The 20,771-nt window shown below is 46.7% G+C and overlaps 1 protein-coding gene across 1 annotated transcript in view; it reads right to left on the bottom strand.

Annotated features, from left to right (window-relative positions):
• CAPN13 (calpain 13) overlaps positions 1–9,817 on the bottom strand; it is a gene marked incomplete at both ends in the record, with an annotated part of 51,701 nt that extends 41,884 nt beyond the window's left edge. Inside the window, 2 exons of the mRNA XM_084202307.1 lie at positions 3,256–3,504; positions 9,734–9,817. Of these exons, the coding sequence (XP_084058433.1) occupies positions 3,256–3,504; positions 9,734–9,817 (333 nt within the window). The remainder of the gene's footprint in view (positions 1–3,255; positions 3,505–9,733) is intronic.
• Between the last annotated feature and the right edge of the window lie 10,954 nt (positions 9,818–20,771).

Genomic DNA, 20,771 nt, shown 5'->3' on the forward strand with positions numbered 1-20,771 from the left:
CTATAAATGAAAAGGAAACGCTGCAATTCAGCAACATCTTCTACCCCTGCTTCGTTCTGTCAGGACAGGGAGGCCACGCTCTGATGGCACCAGGACACAGCACGGTGTTGTGGGGACGTGTGGGAATTTCTGGCTGCTCTCCTCAGCCCTTTATCCCTCCTCTTGTCTGGCAAGGTGGAGCCTGCATGGTTGGGAGACGTCCCAGATGAAAATTTTGGTCAAAATTTTTGAGGGGAAAAAAAAATAAAAAGGTGTCTTCAGCCCTGGAACCCTGAGTTTCTGTTCCAGATGACCCAGTTGAGTCAGCAGTCTCAACTTTTGTCCCTTGTCATAGAAGGGCAGCTGGTGATGCTGCTTTAGCCTCTATAAAAGAGCAAAAGGCTTTTCAATGTTCACACCATGAACCCTGGGCCATGAGCATATGGCTTAATTTTTTGAAGGAGAGCTCTGGCAAAGCCAAGGATTTTGATCCTGCTCCTTCCTGAAAAAAAAAAAACCACTGGAAAATTGTTGGCTGTTGTAAAAAAATTCTTCAGAAGGGAAGTGCCAGGATGGAGAGGACATATGTAAATTTTTTAAACCGATTGCACAAAAACTTTTACTCACAACCTTAGTATTCATGGATTCAGCAAAATAGAAGGGAATTCTCCAATACCTGCCTCACCTAACAAACTTCAAGCACTAGCAGCAGCAGATTCTGCTTTTGGCAAGGAACATCAGTCCCTTTGCACATGAAATAACTCTCAGGATATTAGAGTGGGATAGATGTTCATGCCACAGCACAGTGCCTCAACATCAGTGGTATTTGGGTTTCTAAGTCACTTTGTATGCTTTTAAAAGTCCTACACTTCTGTGCTGCAAAAGCACTGGGGTTGTTAGTACTTAAGAGAACTGTAACATAACATTTTATTCCAGTTTATTTATCTTTAAAATGCCCCTGGAGAGTCCTTTCTAATATCTGTGTTTGTCTTTTGTGAGCCTAATGCTTAGTTATCCTGCTTTTTCTCTCTCAGGCTGGAAGCAGAGGCAACTAACTCTTCTCCTTTGCATTTTTAGTTACTTTCCTAATACAACCAACTTTCAAGAGAGATCATTCCCACCTGCTGTGAGCCCATAGGCAGAGTGCTGGTGTAAAGAACACAGCACCAGCTGCACCCTCACCAGACACAGATTTTGAAGGAAAACTGCCAAAGGAGAAGCCCAGACATTCAGCCTGTGGTAGGAGCAGCTTCTGCAGAAGACAATGATCTCTCCATGGCACCACACCCAAATATCTGCACCCAGCACCTACCACGTGCTGTGTTTCCTGCCTTTCCCTGTGGGCACCCACATTTAGCAGCTCTGCAGGCTGTCCTGGCTGCTCTGCTTCCCTTCTGGGATCCATGAGTTTCAACATCCAGCCTGCCTGCATCCTCTGCCATGCCAAGGCCACCGTGCTGCCAAGCTCCAGCACAGCCTCACTGCCCTACCGCTTCTGCCATCCAAATAAATCTTTTCCTCTTGTTTCCTGCTGTCTCTTTGCAGTCTCACAGCCACTGGCTCTATACCCTGAGGCACTGTCCCAGCCCAGGGGAGCCAAGGGCCCCAGGCACTGGTGGTGTGCTCAGCAGAACCCAGAGGAAGGGCAGCACGTGGCTGATCCAGGAGCTGCACCAGCAGCAAATGGCACACAGCAGTTGGAGCACGGGAAGATTTCCTAAATTAGGTCCTAGGATAAAAGAGCTGAGCATGTGATTCCACCTCCCATTCTGAACTTCCATATGCCAGATGATAACTGCCTGTTAAACTGCAACTGGGAATCAGCACACAAACTTCATCTCCTGCCTCGTCCCAATTACTTTAAAATAGGTTTTGCTGAGTCAGTCACCTGGATTACAGAAATCAGAGATCTTCAATAGAATTTCACAACTTTTCAGGCTTGCACATAGTCCTCTAGAAGCAGATCAAAGTGGGAACAGTAGTTCTGGTCAGGCTCACAGGTGGAAAGCAAACTTCCTACAAAAATGCACCCAATGGAATCATTAATGTTGCAGAGGTTGTGTTATAGATGAGTAATATTTATATATATATTAATTATATAGTAATATAGCTGGCTCTCATGGTGAAGAGATGGATATCATGCAGATGCTAAAATGCATAGTGATGTCCCTCCATAGTGCTCCTCCTCCTTCCCCTAGCCTCAGTGGTCAGGGCATTGAGAGAGAGCCAGCTTCTTACCAAGAGGCTCAGTGTGACAGCACCTGACCTCCAACCAAGATACAGGAAAGCAATTTCCACCGATGGATGGCAGAGAAGGAGCTCACTGACAAAAATTTGGGAGGGGCTGAAGGTATTAAAGGCAAAGATCCATTTTTTAGACAAGCACGTGGCTGACAGTCACAGGGGCTCCCAGAGCTTTTTTCCTTATTTCGTCCTTTTGCTGTAATTTTTGTTAACGTTTAATAAACCTTTAACATTTTTAAACGCGAGCAATCGTTTCTCACAGGTTATCTTCCCTCCACACATCCCACAGCAAGGATCCCTCCTTACACCTGTGCTTCCAGTGCTCCCCTTGAGATTTACTTTCCTGCTCAACACAGACCTCCCACCCCAGTGGGAGTGAAAAATGCACTGGCCTTTCACAAATATTAAAATGAATATTATATGTGTTATGCTAGAAAGTTATAATGTATTAATCCTTTTCAGTAGGGTGTTAAATACAGTTTTAGGGTATAACATAATATTAAAATAGAAACGATATGATGTAAGATACTTTTTCTAATTTGAAATTCTTCACACAGAGCTAACAGCAGCAAGACACCAAAATCCCCAAGAGAAGAATTATTGCCTCCTTATTGGGAAGACCCAAACTTGGTGGGGACTGGGATGACTGATTTACAGGATGAAGGGGGGGAAGTTGACAATAACCAGAAAACACCCTTTGTTTGAAAAGAACTTTAGAATCACGTATGAGATATTTGAATATGCAACAGGCTGTTGCTTTTGAGAGTTAATCCTTTGTTAGCGAGCCATGCTTTCAAGAGGAAAACATCCCAACATTCATAATTCTTTGCTTATTTATTGTCCTTTATTGTTCTAACTCTGATTGCCCAAATTCTTACTGCTCTAATTTGTATTGCTGTTTTTACAACCATTTCATTACTTTTGAACTTTTAAACTTTTCAAACAAGTGATTGGTGCTTTTCACCCCAGCCTGCAGCCCCCAGTGGTCCCGTGGAGCAGCAGGGCTGCCAAGCTCCCCACTCTGGAACTCACCGTGGGCCTCTTCCACTGGATCTGCCGCAGCTTCTCCTCCGGGAGCAGGCTGGGACCGAGGGAGCTGGCGTGGGCAGGGAAGGTGGCATCCTCAAAGAGCAGCCCTTGGCTCAGGCACGAGGCTCGCAGCTCTCTGAAGTCCTGGCTGTTGAATTTCCTCAGGCTCTGGAGGCTTCCAGCGGCTCCCGTGCTCTGCCAGCCCTGCTCCGGCGTCGGAGCGGAGCTGGGGGCCAGCATCCTGCCCTTGTCCTGGAGGGGGGAAGACAGGGACTGCCATGAGCTTCCCAATTCCAAGTGGTGCATCAGGAGGGTGTGGGAGAACACCTCCCCCTCCCACCAGGAGGACCGTGGAGCAGCAGCTCACAAAGCTGAGGGCAGGCACAGTGACAAAATCCTTATTAGCTGGAAATGCATGGGCAAGGAGCAGTCGTCAAATCCCCACTGGTTTATCTTAAACCAGCGCTGTCAGTGCTACAAATTCAATTTGGAGCCTTCCCTGAGGACAGAGAGCAAAGCTGTTAGTGAGCTGCTGTGTGAGCACTGGGGTACAGCTGCAGTGGGAGCTGCCAGCACGGGGCAGGAGCAGGAGCTGCACAGGCAGGGCAAGGGGAGTGTGAGCAGGGACGATGCCCACGGGTACCCAGGACTCCTTGGGCCAGGTGTCAGCTGTGCCCAGAGCACAGGATTTCCAGCTGCACTTTAAACTGGGCAGTCCCTGCATGGCACCTCCAGGAATTCCAGTCTGAAGCGTGGTGGAAGCCCCCTCTGTTAATGCATTTAACAAAAAGGGGCACTTTAATTGGGAAACTGAACATTACACACACACAGCGAAACCCTGGGCTGAACAGACCTGCTAATACACCTGCTGGCACAGCTAGGGATGGATGCAGGAGCCAAAATCTCCTGTTGAGGGCTTTGTCCCTTTACAGGCATCAAAAAGCACAGGAGGATTCCTGCCAGCAAAGATCTACTTTGGTTCCAAAGGGAGGTAGCTCATCTTCCATGGAGACACTGGGCTGTGGGATGGGAGAGATTTTCGTGGGAGAAGGACACAAGAAAGAGGAAAAACCTTGTGCATATTTGGAGGGGCCAGTGGCACTGGGGCTTCAAGAAAGCAATTTGTTCTGTCCAACCAGAGCACAAGTTTTGAGGTGTGCTCCCCAGAGCCACGTGGATGCACAGAGACACTCACCTGGGCACCAGCTCCTGGGGATGTCCCTTCAGCTGAAAGGTTCTGCTGTGGTTCCAGGGCTCAGAGAAGCAGCAGGAAGGTTGTGCAGCCTGCCTTGCCTCCTGGCTCCTTCAGCTCCTATCATCACACGGAATTACTCGTTGCTGGATAAACACATGACTCAGGGTCCACCCCAGTTTTCATCCTTCATTTCCATTTGCCTTCACAAAATATTAACTATCCTGAGCTATATTTCCCCTTTTGCCTCTTTCCCTATGAAATGAGAGGCCCCTTATCAGCAGACTTTTAAAGGCAGAACCCCTGTGATCCTCCTCTGGCATCTTGCTTTATGGATGCCGCCACACTTGACCCAGGGATTCCTGCCCCCAGCTCCTGGCTTCCAGAAATTAGCACTGGAAAATCCACCACATGCCCTGGGCAAGCCTCCCCTGCAGTTAATTAACTTTGCTGTGCTAATTTCTAGCCTGAAGTCACCTGGTCTCCCTTCCCAGCAATGGGATGCCTTAGCTCTTTTGGTTGGTTGGTTTTGTTTGCTCGTTTGATTTTCCTTGTTGTTGTTTAATTTTTTTTTTTTGGTAGATGAAAGGGCTCTTTTCTACCAAACGAATTTATCTGTAGATCTGAGATGTCCCTGGTGCTGCACAAATAGAGCAGATGGCTCCAGCAAGAGCAGAGCCTCAGGTTTGCATTGTGAATGTCAAAAACACAGCTCAGCTGCAATGAAGGTGTGACACAGCCCCCCCACTCCCCTCCCTGCACCCTTTTTACTCAGTCTCATCACCTTTCTCAGTGCTTCAAGTCACTTAGCCTCCTGGCATGGTAACAACAGCCTAAACAAATAAGTGGTTTTGCATCTCATTGTTTTAATTAAAAGCCCTACCAAAAAAAAAACCCCAAAAAATCCAAAACCACCCTCGGCCAACAAGAGGAGAGAGCATTCCCCTGGGGTTTGCATTTTTTAATACAATGGAAATAAATCTCCTGTAATGTACCATAACACGACAAGGGAATGGCTTCTTAACAAATACTCATTTGAAACTGTGCCCAGGCTCCGTGCACGCTAAGATCTATTTCTTGAAACAGTGTTCCAGCAAAACTGATTACTAATTCCAAAGCTCAAATTAAAATTAACAGAGCTTGAAGGCTGGGTCTGACAGGCGTTCCCTCTCTTCTGACAGAGAACAAGAGTTTTTAGCATGTGTGTGTGTGTGTTTAATTACGTTGTTTAACATATTGGGATTAAATTAGCAACCAGACTGAGGAAAATAACACACTTAACTACTACTCCCTTGCAGGAATATCTTCATCAGCACAGACACAGGAGTTCCACACCCACCCATGCCCCTCTGCAGGCAGCCCACGGGGTCAGGACCTGGCTAGCAGCGCCCAACACGCTCTGATGGGCGCCTCTTTTGGAGCAGCATCCTGAATCCTGGCCACAGCTCTCCCACGTGGCGCTCACAGGTCCATCAGCAACAGCAAAGGTCACCAAAGCTGTTAAAGCCGAATGTTGCCTGCTTGGTTGGGGAGCTTCTTGATGTTACTGACCTCGAGAGGCAGAAAGGCTCTCAAGGCACAGAGTTATAGTGGAATAGGTATCAGAGGTGCTGCCCTGGGGCTGCTGCCTGCCACAGGATGCAAGGAGGGAGGGAGGGATTTCAAACACTCACAAAATCTGGTTCGGACACACCGTCAAACTCTAAAGAAAACAAAGAGACTGCCTCTCGACTAAGGGAAGAGATTTTTATTCAGAAGGGGGTAAACATTCAGGAGGGGCTAAGCAAACATTTGCTTGGTCCTGGGATCTCCTTCAACACACTGACTTATCTGAAATGGAGAAGGGAATCACACCCAACTTTGCTGCTCTGTTTTGGTTCCTCTTCCTTCTCAGAACAGGGACATCCATGTTGTCTGTCCCTGAGAAAGGGACAAACAGCAAAGAAAGAGGGAGAGGAAGTAAGCAGAGGAGAATCTACAGAGAGAAGGATATAAAGAGATCAAGTGATGCAGCTGGAAGGGATGGGAAGGAAAGAGGAGACTGAACACAGCAGGGCAAAAACATTGGTGACTCCTGGAGAAATCCATGGGGAAACCCCGAGCAGCCCCAACCATCCTCTGCACTGAGCAGCCTCAAAGGCAGCAGGGAAGGTGTGTCCTGTCTCCCTCCAGCTCTCATTCAGCAAAGATGTCAAGCCACAACTATAATCAGGTACTCAATGGCAGCAAAAGCTACTGACAGCTAATTACTCTTTGCATAAAGACTTATGTCACAGTACAGACATCATTTCCTTCAATGGCTTTGGTATTTTTCACGGAGTAGAAAGTAGAAATAGGCAATTAGAAACCATGTGTACTTCATAGCTGAACCTTCTCCTCTCCACTGATTTTCTCAAAACATTTCCATTATATGTTGGCTTAGCTGAATTTCTGTACTTCAGAAAGAGCAACTCATTTTCTCAAACACAACAAAGAGTACCAGAAGAGGTGAAAAGCCAGCAGCCCTTCTTTCCCTGTTTCCTCTCAAATGCTCCAAACTATAAAGGTACATCTCATCTCCCCATAATATTCAATATATGCCACAGTAATGCCAGCACTCTTTCCTCTAAGATCCTGTCATTCACACGCTCGAAGCATTGTAAAAATGTCAGGGACTCAGTTCCAGAATTATCTTATAATGAAGGAGAGTGTGAGTTTATTATCCCTCCCAGCATTCAGAGGAGGAAACAAACGAGGGGCAGCAGCCTCCTGCAGAGACAGCAAGCTGAGGGTGCAGAGCAGGGACCAGAAGGTGGGCATCCCAAACCCCAGATGGACAGCAGCTCCCTGCACACACCACGTGCCAAAGCCTTGAGCACCACAGAAAATCCAAACCAAAGCCAGGCACTCTGGCAGCCCTCGGGGAGATTGCTTTCCCAGTGGCATCCTGCACGACCTTCTGCTCCCAACAGCCTGTGAAGTACTCCCTTCTGGCTATTTATTAAGGCAATTTTCTTCTCGTTTTGCATACACAGCACAGGACAGCTCCAGATACCTTTTTTCTACCTCATTTAACATCAGCCCACAGTAACTACAGCATCCTCCTCGTCTTAGAATCTCTACTCCCACTTGATCCAATTACTTCTGACAACTCACCGTTTCACAAAGGAGGCTCTTTCTAGGATGGCAAATTCCTCTTTTCTTTCCCTCCAGGTAACATTAAGGATAGGGACTCCAATTTATTCTGTCTCTCCGAGGCAAATCCCTCTCAGTGTGTCTGTGGTGCTTTTCCAGCCCTATTACCAGTATTTCACTGCTTCACCTCGTGCTTTAATCAAACAGCAAAGGGATGTTTTTTACCTGCAGTGCCTCCGGCGCGACTCCAGCCAACACCAACACAGAGACAGGGGCTGGCCCAATCCCTGCTCTCCTTTATAGGGAAGCTTTTGCCACACCTTGAGCAAACGTAGCCAAGCTGAAGTTCACCAGCCAATCTGGCCTGGGTGTGATGGTTTCATACAGGATATCACAGCCTGAAGAGACACAAATATAGAGATAAGCACACACACACTTCTGCTGGCCACGCACAAGGAACTGCCTGCCGACCCACGCTGGTGGACAGCATCCTCTGGCCAGCTGGGGCTTCAGCTGATGTTATTCTTAGAGGGAAACAGGTTTATTTGCACCTCTCATCTGTTTTTCTACTCCTCAAACCACCAGGAAATGCAGTAATCATCCAGGATCCAGGCACAGCCTGGATCTGGCAGGACTCACCACAAGACGAGTTATCAGAGGTGCGTGTCATTCTTTCTGCAACAGTAAAATCAGCAGATATTTTTAGGCCAATGCCTGTTAGCATTTATACTGGGCTCTTAAGTTCCACTTCAGTTCACTTGGGCAGCTCATTTCCTCCAGGACTGCCTGAGGAAGTAGAACTTACCCTTTTATTCAGGAAGGGACTGGCCTCCATTATGCTAAAGCCCAAAGCCAAATAATTAAAGAGTATCTAGAAAAACATGGAAACATTTGTTTTTGGGGAGACCAAACTGAGACAGCCCAAAGAGGCCCAAAATTCAAGGGAATGTGGGCAGCACATTCTCAGGACCACATTCCTGAGTGTATTCCTGCAAACACGCGCTTGAATGGAAGTCCTGGAATCTTCAGCCTCCTGCCACCTGAACAAGAGACAACGATGCACTCTTGCAATAAAGCAAACCAACAGCACCCTGGGCTGTATGAGCTGCAGCACAGTGGGTCGAGGCAGGAGAGCCTTCCCTTTTGCACAGTACTTCTGGGATGATATCTGCAGTGCTGTACCCAGTTTGGGGCTGCCCAGTGTAAGAGGGGCACTGAAAGTGCAGCAAGCCCAGCAGAAACACACCAGGATGGTCAGGGAGATGGGGCACACAACAAAAATTACATGTGGCTGGAGACAGAAAAGATCTTCAGAGTGGCTAAGCCCAAGTGCAGGTGCTCAGAGAGATATTGGAGATATTCACAAGGACACAAGCAGCAACACCAACTCAGAAGCCAACCTGCTTTGAGCTGGAGTGGGACTCAAAGGCCCCAGAAATTACCCTCTCTTTTTTCAAGTTACCACAGCTTGTTAATGAAAAGTTACTCTCCAGCGAAGGTTGATGAAGTTCACCTTGGGGATTAAAAGAAAAATTTATCAATCCATAGTTCTTTACTTATCCAAAGTAATCCTACAGTCACCTGGGCTCAGGAACTTCCCCAGAACAAGACTTTCTGTTAGGACTGCAGAGCTTGGGATGTCAACTGTTCACATAGCAGCTGGTTCCCAGGAGCTATGGGAGATGAGGACATAAAAGTGCTCGTGAAAAAGACAGTTCATCTTCTTCATCAGTGCTTGCTATAGCTCTGAAAGCTGGGTACTGCACTCTGCCTGCTTCCATTTCCTCATGAGACCCCAGCATTTAGCAAACTCTAATAGGAAACGCATCCGTGTAAATTAGAGCAAAATCTGCCTCAGAGGGCAAGGCAGGTGCAGTTTTCCTTTAAGAGCTGTTTTCCATAAGCACTACATAAATAAAAGCTGATTGCAGCAGGAGCAGGGAGCAAAGATTTCCTTCATTGCAGGGAAGGAGCTGAGAGGTGATAAATGCCGTAGCTGCTGGCTCCTGTGACAGCAGGAGCGCTGCTCATCGCCTCCTCTCCTGGAAACGGCAGGTACAGCCCCCTCCAGCCATGGGATTCATTGTCTGGAACTGATATCTCTGCTTAAATGCTGGATTAACATGATTTAAGAAATATTCATTGCAAAGTTGATTAGAAAGCCCCATCACCAAGCTGGCAGGAGATTTCAGTTACTGCAGCACGAGCCCATTTCGAGATTGTCAGCTTTTCTGCAGAAGGCTGTATCGATGTGTCCATTTCTGCAGTGGCTCCAGAGAAGGAAACCCAGAAGGCACAGGGATTTATGTGCAGTGATGAGCCTGGGGATTATTTGCTACCCTAAGTATCTGTGGAAACCTGCAAGAAAATTAAAAAAAAAAAAACAAACACAAAAAAACCCCAGAAGGATTTGAGTAGAGTGCCCAGGGCTGTGCCTTGGGAGAGCAGGGGTGTTTTCTTCCAGGGGTACCCTGTGAGATTGTGGCAAGTACCAGCAATTCCCCTGAGTTAAAGTTTGCTTTTGCAGAGCAGGGACAGGAATCCATCTAAGGGTAGGTGTGCAGTTTAATCTTCTCATCGACAGAAGATGCTGAAGGATCAGTGAAAAATCCAAACTGCTTCTGCACTGTGAGGCACCACCTGAGGGCTGGTAAAACTCAAATAAAAGAGGACACCTTCACTTAGGACCAACAGCTTCCTCTTTCACTGGGTACTGGCACCAGAGGGCAAATACCAGCAGGTGCTGCTGAACCCAGGTTTTTGTGAGGTCTCAGCTGGCACCACAGATTTTTGGAATGTAGTGAATCTTTATTCCTCTCTACCCTGGGATAAAAATACACACACACAAAAAAAATTTGCACAACACAGAGGGTCTTTTAAAATGGATTTTAAACTAAACACTTATATCTCCCCTTTGCCTGGCTTTTCTGGGGGTAGGCTGCTCTTCTGGATGGATGTCACGGTCTAACTGCAGCTGTCAGCTCACTCACTCCCCCACCACCAGATCAGGAAGAGAACTGGAAGAGTAAAAGTGAAAAAAACTCATGGGTTGAGGTCAAGGCACCTCAAAAGGTAGAGCAAAAGCCGTGTGCACAAGGAAGGCAAAGCAAGGAATGAATTCCCTGCTTCCCATGGGCAGGCAGGTGCTCAGCCACCTCCTGGAAGGAGAGGCTCCATCCCACAGAGCAGCTCCTGGGCAAATCAGTGACTCCAACATCCCCCCTTCCTCCTCCTTCCCCAGCTGTACCTCTGACCAGGATGCTCCTGGTGTGGGATGTCCCTGGGGTCAGTGGGGTCAGCTGGGCTGGCTCTGACCCCTCCCAGCTCCTTGTGCCCCCCAGCCCCCTCCCTGCTGGGTGGGAGAGGAGCAGGAAAGGCACTGTGTGTGCAAGCGCTGCCAAACAACAACAAAAACATCCCTCTGTTATCAGCACTGCTTTCAGCACAAATCCAAACCACAGCCCCACACCAGGCACTGTAAGGAAAATGAACTCTGAGCCAGTCAAAGCCAGCAGGTCTGAGGCAGGGAGTTTTGCATCACCTTCCAAGGCTGTCTGGGGAGGAGCTGCATCGCTTTTACCAAGTGCCAGTGGGAGCCTTGGCCTTAAGAAAGGGAGCTCTCCTCACTCCACCCACAGAGCTTCTGCACTGAGGAATTAAGAGTGTTATTCTTTGCAACATTTCAGACATATGCCTTAATTTCTTACTTGTGCTGCTCTCACCCCTGTGAAGATCACACTCTTTTTAGCAGAAAGGCTCCTAATTTACACCGTGGTAAATAAAAGAAACAGGCTGGGAAATTTTCCAGGGTAGTGAACACAAATAGGTTTTGTGTAAAAGAGGAATCATCCTTCAATCATTGTCACATTTGCTGCAGTGATTGGGCATCCCACTGGTTTTGCATGATGGGACTAATGTAAGAATACTATCAATCCATTTCATTTCCTCATTCATAATTTTGTATATAGGTCAAGTGTTACCATTTATTTGCTTCCCTTAGACAAGATGCAGGGAAACCGTGATTAATATTAGTCATAAACAAGCTCCTTTGCTCCGTGTTTATGCATTCCTATTTCTGGCAGGACCTGCCCTTCTAAAACATAAAACTTTTATGACTGTAAAAACTACCAGGCAAGTAACAAAGTCCTACTTCAGCATCTGTTTTTTACCCAATCCTCACCCACGAGCTGCTCCTCAGTGCAACTTCACCACGAGCTGCAGCACTCTTTGCCATATTCACATATGAATCATTTTGCTCATAAATGAAGTACAAACTGTTGCTGGAGTGAATCGTGGCAGCTGCTTAACAGCACATAATGAATCCACAGAGCTAGATCCTAGCTGCCTCTTGGGGGAGGGGGGGATTTGGTCTGAAAAAGATCTCTCTCCAGAGCCCTGTTTTCAGAAGAAATATCCACTGACTTCAGAACCACAGTGGGAATTCTTTGAGAATAAAAATAAAGATAAAAAAATAGGCAGCCTGCTGCTGACACCCATATTAGCACTAGAATTTCCCAGCGGAATGTTTTTCCTTCAGAAAAATGCAATTCTGTCAAACATGAAAGACACTGACAATGAATTTTCACCACGAGAAAGATACAAACATTTCAATAATGCCATTGGGCTCCATTCTGATTTTGCAATGGTTGCAACTTTTGCTTATGAAAACCACATCACTTCGGGCTCATCCCTGCATTATCCAGAAGGTTTAACACTGCAATGTTAAAAAGATTCCAAGTGTTATTGCAATAGCTCTCTGCATTTGGCCTGACATGATTTTTAAGGATGTGGTTTCCCAGGAAATTCTGGACTTTGTTTTTCGTTTGAACGAGGAACAGAACATGATACCACTTTGAATAACCAAATCTCTACAAAACCTCTATGGAAGTTTGGCCCCTCAGCAGCCAGCAGTGAAACTCTCCTCCAGAACAAGCCCATCCTATCACCAGGAGTAAAATCAAAATTTTTTTAAAGAGAGCCATCATGACTTTATCCTTGCTAGTGACACAGCCTCCCACCTGGTCACAGCACTGCTGTCTCGTGAGGGAGCACTTTTATCCCTCTCTCCTTGGTGTCCCCCACCCACCTCTCCATAAGCAGCTTTTTGGGTCCCAGAGCCAGCCCTTTGTGCAAGGCACATCAAAGGGAAGCTCTTGTTTTCATCAGCACACTGGCCCTTGTTTGGCATTTCTGCCTCCAGCCTCCTTCAAGCCTCCTGGGCATGAGGAAATTTATTTCACGCTTTTTTGTTTTGTTTTTGTCTTGGTGTGAACAGATTGTGACAGCCTCACATTTGTCTGTTTTCCAGAAACGTTCCTGCCATCCTCTAAAGGAGAATCCTTGGCCTGCAGATCCTTCTGACAGCTCACTGAAAACATTTGGGGTTCCCAGTCTCTGCTGACATGCACAGCACAGCTTCCTCCTCCTCCTTGACATCTTCCCATTTGGGAGGTGCCAACAAGGGTGCACTGCTGGCATTCCACCTGTGAGGGCCCCCAGGATGAGGGGAGAGATGAGGAATCTGACTCCATGTTCTCAGAAGGCTGATTCTATTCTATTCTATTCTATTCTATTCTATTCTATTCTATTCTATTCTATTCTATTCTATTCTATTCTATTCTATTCTATTCTATTCTATTCTATATCATATATCATATATCATATATCATATATCATATCATATATCATATATCATATATCATATATCATGCTATACTAAAACTATACTAAAGAAAAGGGATACAGACAGAAGCCTTAACAAGAATGAATAATAAAAACTCCTGACTGGCTCCTCACAGCCCAACACAGCTGATGGTGATTGGTCATTAATTAAAAACAATTCACATGTTTGGATAAACAATCTCCAGACCACATTCCAGAGCAGCAAAACATGGAGAAGTTGAGGCTTCTCCTCTTCCCAGGAGAAGAAATCCTGGCAGAGGGGTTTTTCAGAAAATGTGACAGTGACAGTCTCCTCCTTGCACAGAGGGATCTGAAGCTAAATTATGGCAAACCCTAACACTGTCACAGGGGAATTAAGGCCATGAGTTGGCTGGAAGCCACAGACATGACAGCCTGGCCTTGTCCTCTCAGAAGGGCTGGTGGAGCTTCTCCCCCTGGATGCTGACAGTGTTGGCCACTGCTGGAACAGACTGGTTCCACAAAACACAAACAATGTTGGAAGGAGGAGAACGGGAATTAATAGACAGAGAAATTGAATTAATCTCTCAGACTAACAACGCCATCACCAAATTCCTGCAAATTTAAAAGGTCAGGAAAACCAGAAATCATATGATTTTGATGACTCTGGCTCCATCTTCCCTTGATCCAGCAGAGGTGACCTCTCCTGAAGCTGTAGAAGCCAAGCAAACACACCTGCCAGGTACCTGGGCAGTGTGAAAGGAAAGGCTGTCTTGAGAGAGGATGGTGAGAGGCCTGATGGCAAAGTCAGAAAAAACTCCTGTTCACCTCAGTGACCACATTAGGTGAGAGCGATTCAGATCTTTTCTGCCTTCTGGACAGGACAGCAGGCAGCTCTCCTGGCAGCCCCAGGGAGCACAATGCAAGGCTCCCAGGATCATGCTGGGTTTCCTGCAATATTCAGGGTACCTAAACCTGGTGTTTTCCCTCCGAAAAAAGCAGCCCACAGTTTGTATCCCACTCACCAGAGACCCATTTGGTCTCTCCCTAAGAATTATTTTGGCCAAGAGAAGAGCCATATCACAGCATCAGCACTTGATAATATCACAGGGCTGAAAAGTAAAAAATCTCAAAGAACTTAAAACATCACCAGCCTGAGTTTTCTCATCCTGATGACTTTGTAGCCAGATGCATCTGAGCTTTCTTATCTGACTGACACGAGTTGAAAGTAAAGCATTGTCCATAAAGAAACCTGTTCAGCTTAGTCTGGAGACCAGATTTATTCAGCCCAAGACCAAAGGAGAGTATGACCTCTGATTTGAGAGGCACAGAAAGGGTGGCAAATCCTTGGAGAAAAGCTCCAGACAGAAGTGGTCTCCTCCAGTGATTGAGACAGTTTTGCTGCTGAGGCCAGCTGTCAAGAGAGGAAAGGGAAAAAAAAAAGGCAACAAGAAGATCTTGTATAGAAAGAGTTTAGGGGTTTACCAGGGTGAACTTTCCATAACTGTACAGACCTGGAACCAGAGAGAATTTGCCCTTTGCAGCATGGCTCTGCTGGGTGCTCTAGGACATGTGGAAGACAGAACCCCATCCAAGCTGAAAGAGAAGCAAAGATGAAGAGGGAGCAGAGCACAAGTGGGAAATCTGAGGCACAGAGCCCAGCGGTGGGGGCAGTCATCCTGAGCATCACAGCATCAGGACTCAGCCTGGGTTCAAACACACAAATCCCTGATGGAGAAAGCTGCTCTCCCCAAATTCTGCTTCCCAAGAGCTGTGGGGGGCCAGCTGTGACCTGCATGGGCTGACAGAGCAGCACATCACATCCAGGTCCCTTGAACAGGAAGGGTTTGTGCGCTCTGCTCTCCTTTCCCACCTGGTTGCGTGGCCATGGCAGCTGCCACCACCTTTGCCAGGCTGGCCCTGCTGTGTGACCTCTGTCCCCACGCTGTGCTGGCAGCAGGCTCCCTTCTCCTGCCTCAGAGCCCCTCCAGCCCCCAGCCCTTTTGTCAGGATGAAAGGTTCCTCTCAGAGCTGCACGGCGTGCCTTGATAACAGGGCTGCTCTCTTTGCTCTGCTCTATCAGTACATGGAAAAATGAGGCTTGGTGCTCTATCTGAGGTATTAATTAAATACCTTAAAGAGCTAGATAAGGCACTTAGCTAGGGCTCAGAGCCATGTATGCAGAGAGAGATGCCAGCACAGAGAACAGCACATGGTCCCCAGTGAATGTTTCTGTCACTTCCCATTGACGTGTCAGCTAATGTTCTGCACTGATTATCTGTATTCTACAATGTATTAGGGAAGCACATCAGACACTGCCTTCAACCTGTCCAGCCAGACCACACTACAATTCTAGAAGCTTCCTTCTTCTTGGGGGAAGAGGAAGAGAAGAATTAAACTCTCTAATTCCATGGTCAAACACGGGAGGGTATGAGTAACAGTCACAGGACAGAACAGGGCCATAACACACAAGCCTGTAAAAAGAAGGGCAGAGTCTCAGGTTATTTACAGAGGATGACTTCTGTGAAAATTATTCCATCCAGTAAAAAAGTGAAAAAGGCAAGGAAATGCCTGAAAGGGAAGAGGGGCACCAGGAGAGGACAAGGCTCAGCAAGAGCAGTCCTAGACAGACTGGGAAATGTTGCTTCCCTTTGAGGTGAGAAGAACTGGCACAGTACCATGCTGGGAAGCACCCAGGAGAGTAAAGATAGACCTAAAAAACAACGTGACAATGCCTCAATTCCTGCTGCATTTTTAATTTTAACTTCTTCTGAAAGAGAACTTGTTAATTTTAAATTTGGTGAGCTTATTAGAAAATCCCAGACCAGATGACTAATCTCACTATATCAACACTAATATAAGAGAGGGTTTAAGATGGAGCTAGAGCTGAATGAGAAGCAGTCACATCCCCCCCTCAGCCCACCTGGTGAGAAACATCTCGTCCCTCTCCCAGACATCTGATTTCCTCCAGCTACTCTGGTGCTGGTGAGCCACAGGGAGATGCAGAAAGGGAGTGAGAGTAGAGCAGAGAGCTGAGTGAAGCAGCTCTTGACTCACTAATGGAAAAGGCAACACAAATCTGGCAACCCCCAGGAGCCAGTCAGGGACCTTTACTCTGACACAGTCAGAGTATCAGCCAAAGTTTCTTCTCCAGAGCAAAAAGATGAGACACTTTGAACCTAAAAACAACGAGTGCTGGCATCCCTATGTACTGCCATATTTTTTTTTACTAATATGGGATAAGACTTTGGGGCAGGACTGAACCAAGCCCCTTGTTTACCGCATCCAGGAGAAAACTGTCTGTAGGCAAGTGGGTGATGTGCTAAGATGAAGACTGAGCCTTATCTCTCCTGCAGTCTGAATTTCAATTACTGTGCTTGCTGCAGCCTACTGAGAGCAGGGCTGGGTAGCCATTAGCTGGAGACTCCAACTCTAATGTGTTTGACCCAATCTGAGCCCCAGTGAGTGACAGAGGATGGGATTGAGCAGGAAATACTGCAGGCTGTGATGGATCAGATTCCCAGAACAAAGAATTGCCTTCCTCTTCTCCTCTCCCTTTATATCCTCCTGCCAAAGCACTGGGGATGGTCCTATTAACCAGGGGCTACACAGAGCAGTGGAGGAAATCACAAAGATGGGTTTTGCACTAAATAACTGGGCTGTCAGAGAAAGAGAGAGGGAAAAGACATCACTGCATTGCTGGGAGACAAAAACTGAAAAATAGCCCATCCTGCAGCTTATTTGGGGCCACAGATTTATGATGTGTGTGCAGTGCATCACACAGTAAGACTTTGATCCTTCCACTGGATCTTGAAAGACCTCTGTAATCCAAACAAGAAGAATAAACAATTATTCCGTGTCAGGAGGAGGAATGATTAAAATCATTTTACTGCATTTTAACTATTGGGTTTATAAAAACCCAAGGAAGTTTCAGAATAGTTAATCTTTAACTTTTTTGTTTTAAATTTACAGACTCCATTAATCTCTGGGCATTTTGTTAATGAGCACAGTTATTGGCTGTTGAAAAGCCAAGTGATTATAATAAAAATTATGTATTATGAAGATTTCTATGCCTTGGTTCTCCTAGTGTTACCTGGTCAGCAATACAGGCCACAGAGCTCCAGTGCAGATACAGCCACTTTTTTAACTCCCCTTCATTATAAGCACACACCTTCACCTTTTTTTGCCCCTATTTCTGGTGGCAGTTTAGACCCTCTCAGCCAACAGGGAGCAGGAAGAGAAAAACTTTTACTGGTGAAACATTCACAGAGAGACAATCTAAAGTGAAATCTAAAGTGAAATCGAAACCATTTGGTTGGAAAATTGTGGTATTTTTTGGGTGCCCAGGACAAAGGAGGAATTGAGAATGACTCCATGTTCTTAGAAGGCTAATTTATTATTTTATGATATGATATTAAAGAATGCTATACTAAAACTATACCAAAGAATAGAGAAAGGATACAGACAGAAGGTTACAAAAGAATGATAATGAAAACCTCGTGACTCTCTAGAGCCTCGACACAGCTGGCTGTAAAACAATTCACATGAAACCAATCAAACAACCACCTGCTGGATAAACAATATCCAGACCAAATTCCAAAACAGCAAACACAGGAGAAGCAATCAGATAATTATTGTTTTCATTTCTCTCTGAGGCTTCTCAGCTTCCCAGGAGAAGAAATCCTGGCTAAGGGATTTTTCAGAAAATATGACAGTGACAGAAAATTAATTCCTATTCGTGATTCAAGAGTCCATCTCAGAAACACACCTGGAAAATCTTGTTTCTCTAACCAGGGATAAGCTCAAGGCCTGGATTTCTGAATAAAACCATCCCCAGCTGGCTGCAGGATCTAACCCAAAGGCCACTGACTTGGACAGAATAATCCAATAACTTCAGAGCAGCCTAGAGCACATCTGAGACAAGGCAGCAGCACCCCAGCCCTGCCTGGGGGCAGTGGCCACACCAGGAACAAGCCACAAGCACCGAGTTCCATCCCTGCTGCTAAACACCACAGGAGATGCCAAGGGCCACAGCCCAAACCACAGACTTCTCTTCTGCCCTAAAGAAGGCATCTGACCCGGGCTGGAGGGGATGGGCACCCGCAAACTGCCCCCTGGTCACTAGACAACAGTGCTGTTTGCAAAAGCAACCTTTTGGGCTTACTTCCAGACTGAAAAAAAGCCCACACTCCTGAACATTTCCCTGTTCCCCTTCATCTGCCTTTACATGGATAGCTTTAACACAAGGTGCCACATCACACCTGCACCTGTGCAAGGCCATTTATTCCACTTTGTGTCACAAGTGCTTGAGGAGTAAATATTTGCAATGACCAGGTCCACTGACTCTGCCTGCTGACAATTACCTGGGGCTGGGCTCCTCCCTCGTGGGCAGCCAGCTGGGTGCCACCAGACCACAGGGACACCCTCCTCTGTTGACTGTGCTGCTGTCACTGTCTGAGGCAGGTGTTGGCTGGACTCAGACACACATCTGTTTACCCTTGATCCAGTAAAACACCCACAAACACCCCCAGCCCAGGCAGCATTGGGGCAGGGCACAGGAGCTGTGCCCAGACCCACACACCATCACCTCTGGTTTCACAGGAGGTCACACCAGGTATGAACTCCAACCCTGGCACAGAACCAGGCACCTCCCATTGATTTTTCCCTCTCTTTCCCCCCCCAACCCAGGGAACTCCTGCCCAGGAGGTGGCTGGGTGGTGGCAGCCAGAGAGTGCCAGGGGAGCTCAGGAACATCTGTGTGTGCATCCTCATTTCGGGTCACCAGGCTGGTATTCAGTGGAAGAGGCTTTTAATGTCTGCATATTTCCTCTTTTTAAAAGCCTTGTTTCCTTCTGGGTTTTTTTTTTTTTCCTTCCAGGTTCCTGCTAACTCCATGTTACTTTTCTACAAATGCACTCTAAAGAATTTTGCTGCCAATAATATATTCAAAAGGAATATTCTAAGAAAAGATTTTAGTGGCAAAAAAGAGTCACAGCAAACAGATTTCACATTGTGTAGCACGAGTCACTGAGAATAGATGGAGGTTCTATCATTTGGGTGAAAACTCACAAAATTTTCACACCAACAGACCAGTGCAATGTCCAGCCTGAGCCTGTAGCTAATGAAATGCAGAAAGCTTTGCTAGGAACAGTCCTTATTAGAGAAGGCACTCACACCAAAACAAATAATCCCCTTTCACCTGTGTCTTTTTCTGGTATAATGGAAAAAATAACAAACCAGATGGTGATAGCTTTACTCAGGGTTTTTCTGCAAGATACTCAGATATGGCAAGGAAATGTACAGATCAAAAAGCAATCCTGTCACAAGAAGCTGGGGGAAAGTTCACTGCTATCATTTGTCAATAAGAAGCCCACAGCTGTTCCTTCCCAGCTCTGGATAATATTCTTAAGGCATAGGCCAACTACTAAGGATTTTAATGGCTTATTATTTTTAGTAGTACAAAACATTTTAAGGTCACACTTATTTTAGTCACAAAATAGAAACACATCAAGCACCTCAATGCATTCAGACCAGCTAATCAACACATCAGCACAGGCAGGATTTTGAATCTCAAATACCTCACTTTGAGGTGCTCGCAGACTGAAAAATTCATAAATCAGAAATGACTAATGGCTGCATCCAGCAAATCATTTCAGACAGCAACTGCATTTGGGAAGCCCTCAATCTGTCTGTACAAAGACCAGGAATGATAAGAGGAGGTGGCTTTGGCTGTCCTTCTCTGGCACAGGTATTACTCATGGGGAGCCCCAGCTGCTTGGTCCCCAGGAAGCCATCCCTGAGGAGCTGGGCAAGCCTGTGCCCAGCTCAGGCTGTGCTCTTGGCATTAACAGCAGCTGCCCTACCCCTGAGGAAAAAGTCTGCAGAAGTTATCAGATTTATTAAAAAAAAGAACTACAAATCTCTGACACTCCATCCCTGTGGCTGGCTCAGCCCTGCAGGAAAAGCAACATCTGCTCCTGTGGTGGCTGGCTGTGTCTCCATGAAACCTGTGTGTGGCTGTAACAAAGCATTGTGAGGATTTAAAATTAAACCTGCTACGAGGGCAGACCTGCAGGGTGATGCCAGACCCTCTGTCCCACTTCCTGAGCACACAGAGGGGCTCCCATTTGGGTGCCCCCCCACTCCTTCCCCACATCAGACTGGGAGGAGGTGCTGCAGGCACTGCAGCAAAAAAGCCTCTTCCCCTCCCTGTGTCCTCTGCTCCCCCAAACCACCCAACAGGGAGAAACCCAAAGCCCAGACATCACCAGCTCTTTTTCCTGGCTCTCTAGAAGGGGCTGCCAGGGAGGAAGGAAAGCCAGGGCAACCCTGGGAATCCTCCTTATGGCTTTCCCCACCATCCAGGGCTGTGCCACAGCCCATCCTTGTGACAGAAATCAGCTTTTTGTCTTCCCACCTATGCCTGGCTCATGCAGGACAGACCACACCTGAGCTAGAACTCAGGTGACTGTGCACATTTAAATCTCACACACACACAGAGCAGAGATGTCCATCCATTCCTGTCCCTCCCTATGAGGGAGATCTCCCGTGCAAGAACACGGGGAGGCCAAAA

The sequence above is a fragment of the Fringilla coelebs genome, assembly GCF_963513975.1.
Source record: "Fringilla coelebs genome assembly, chromosome: 3".
Classification (NCBI taxonomy): domain Eukaryota; kingdom Metazoa; phylum Chordata; class Aves; order Passeriformes; family Fringillidae; genus Fringilla; species Fringilla coelebs.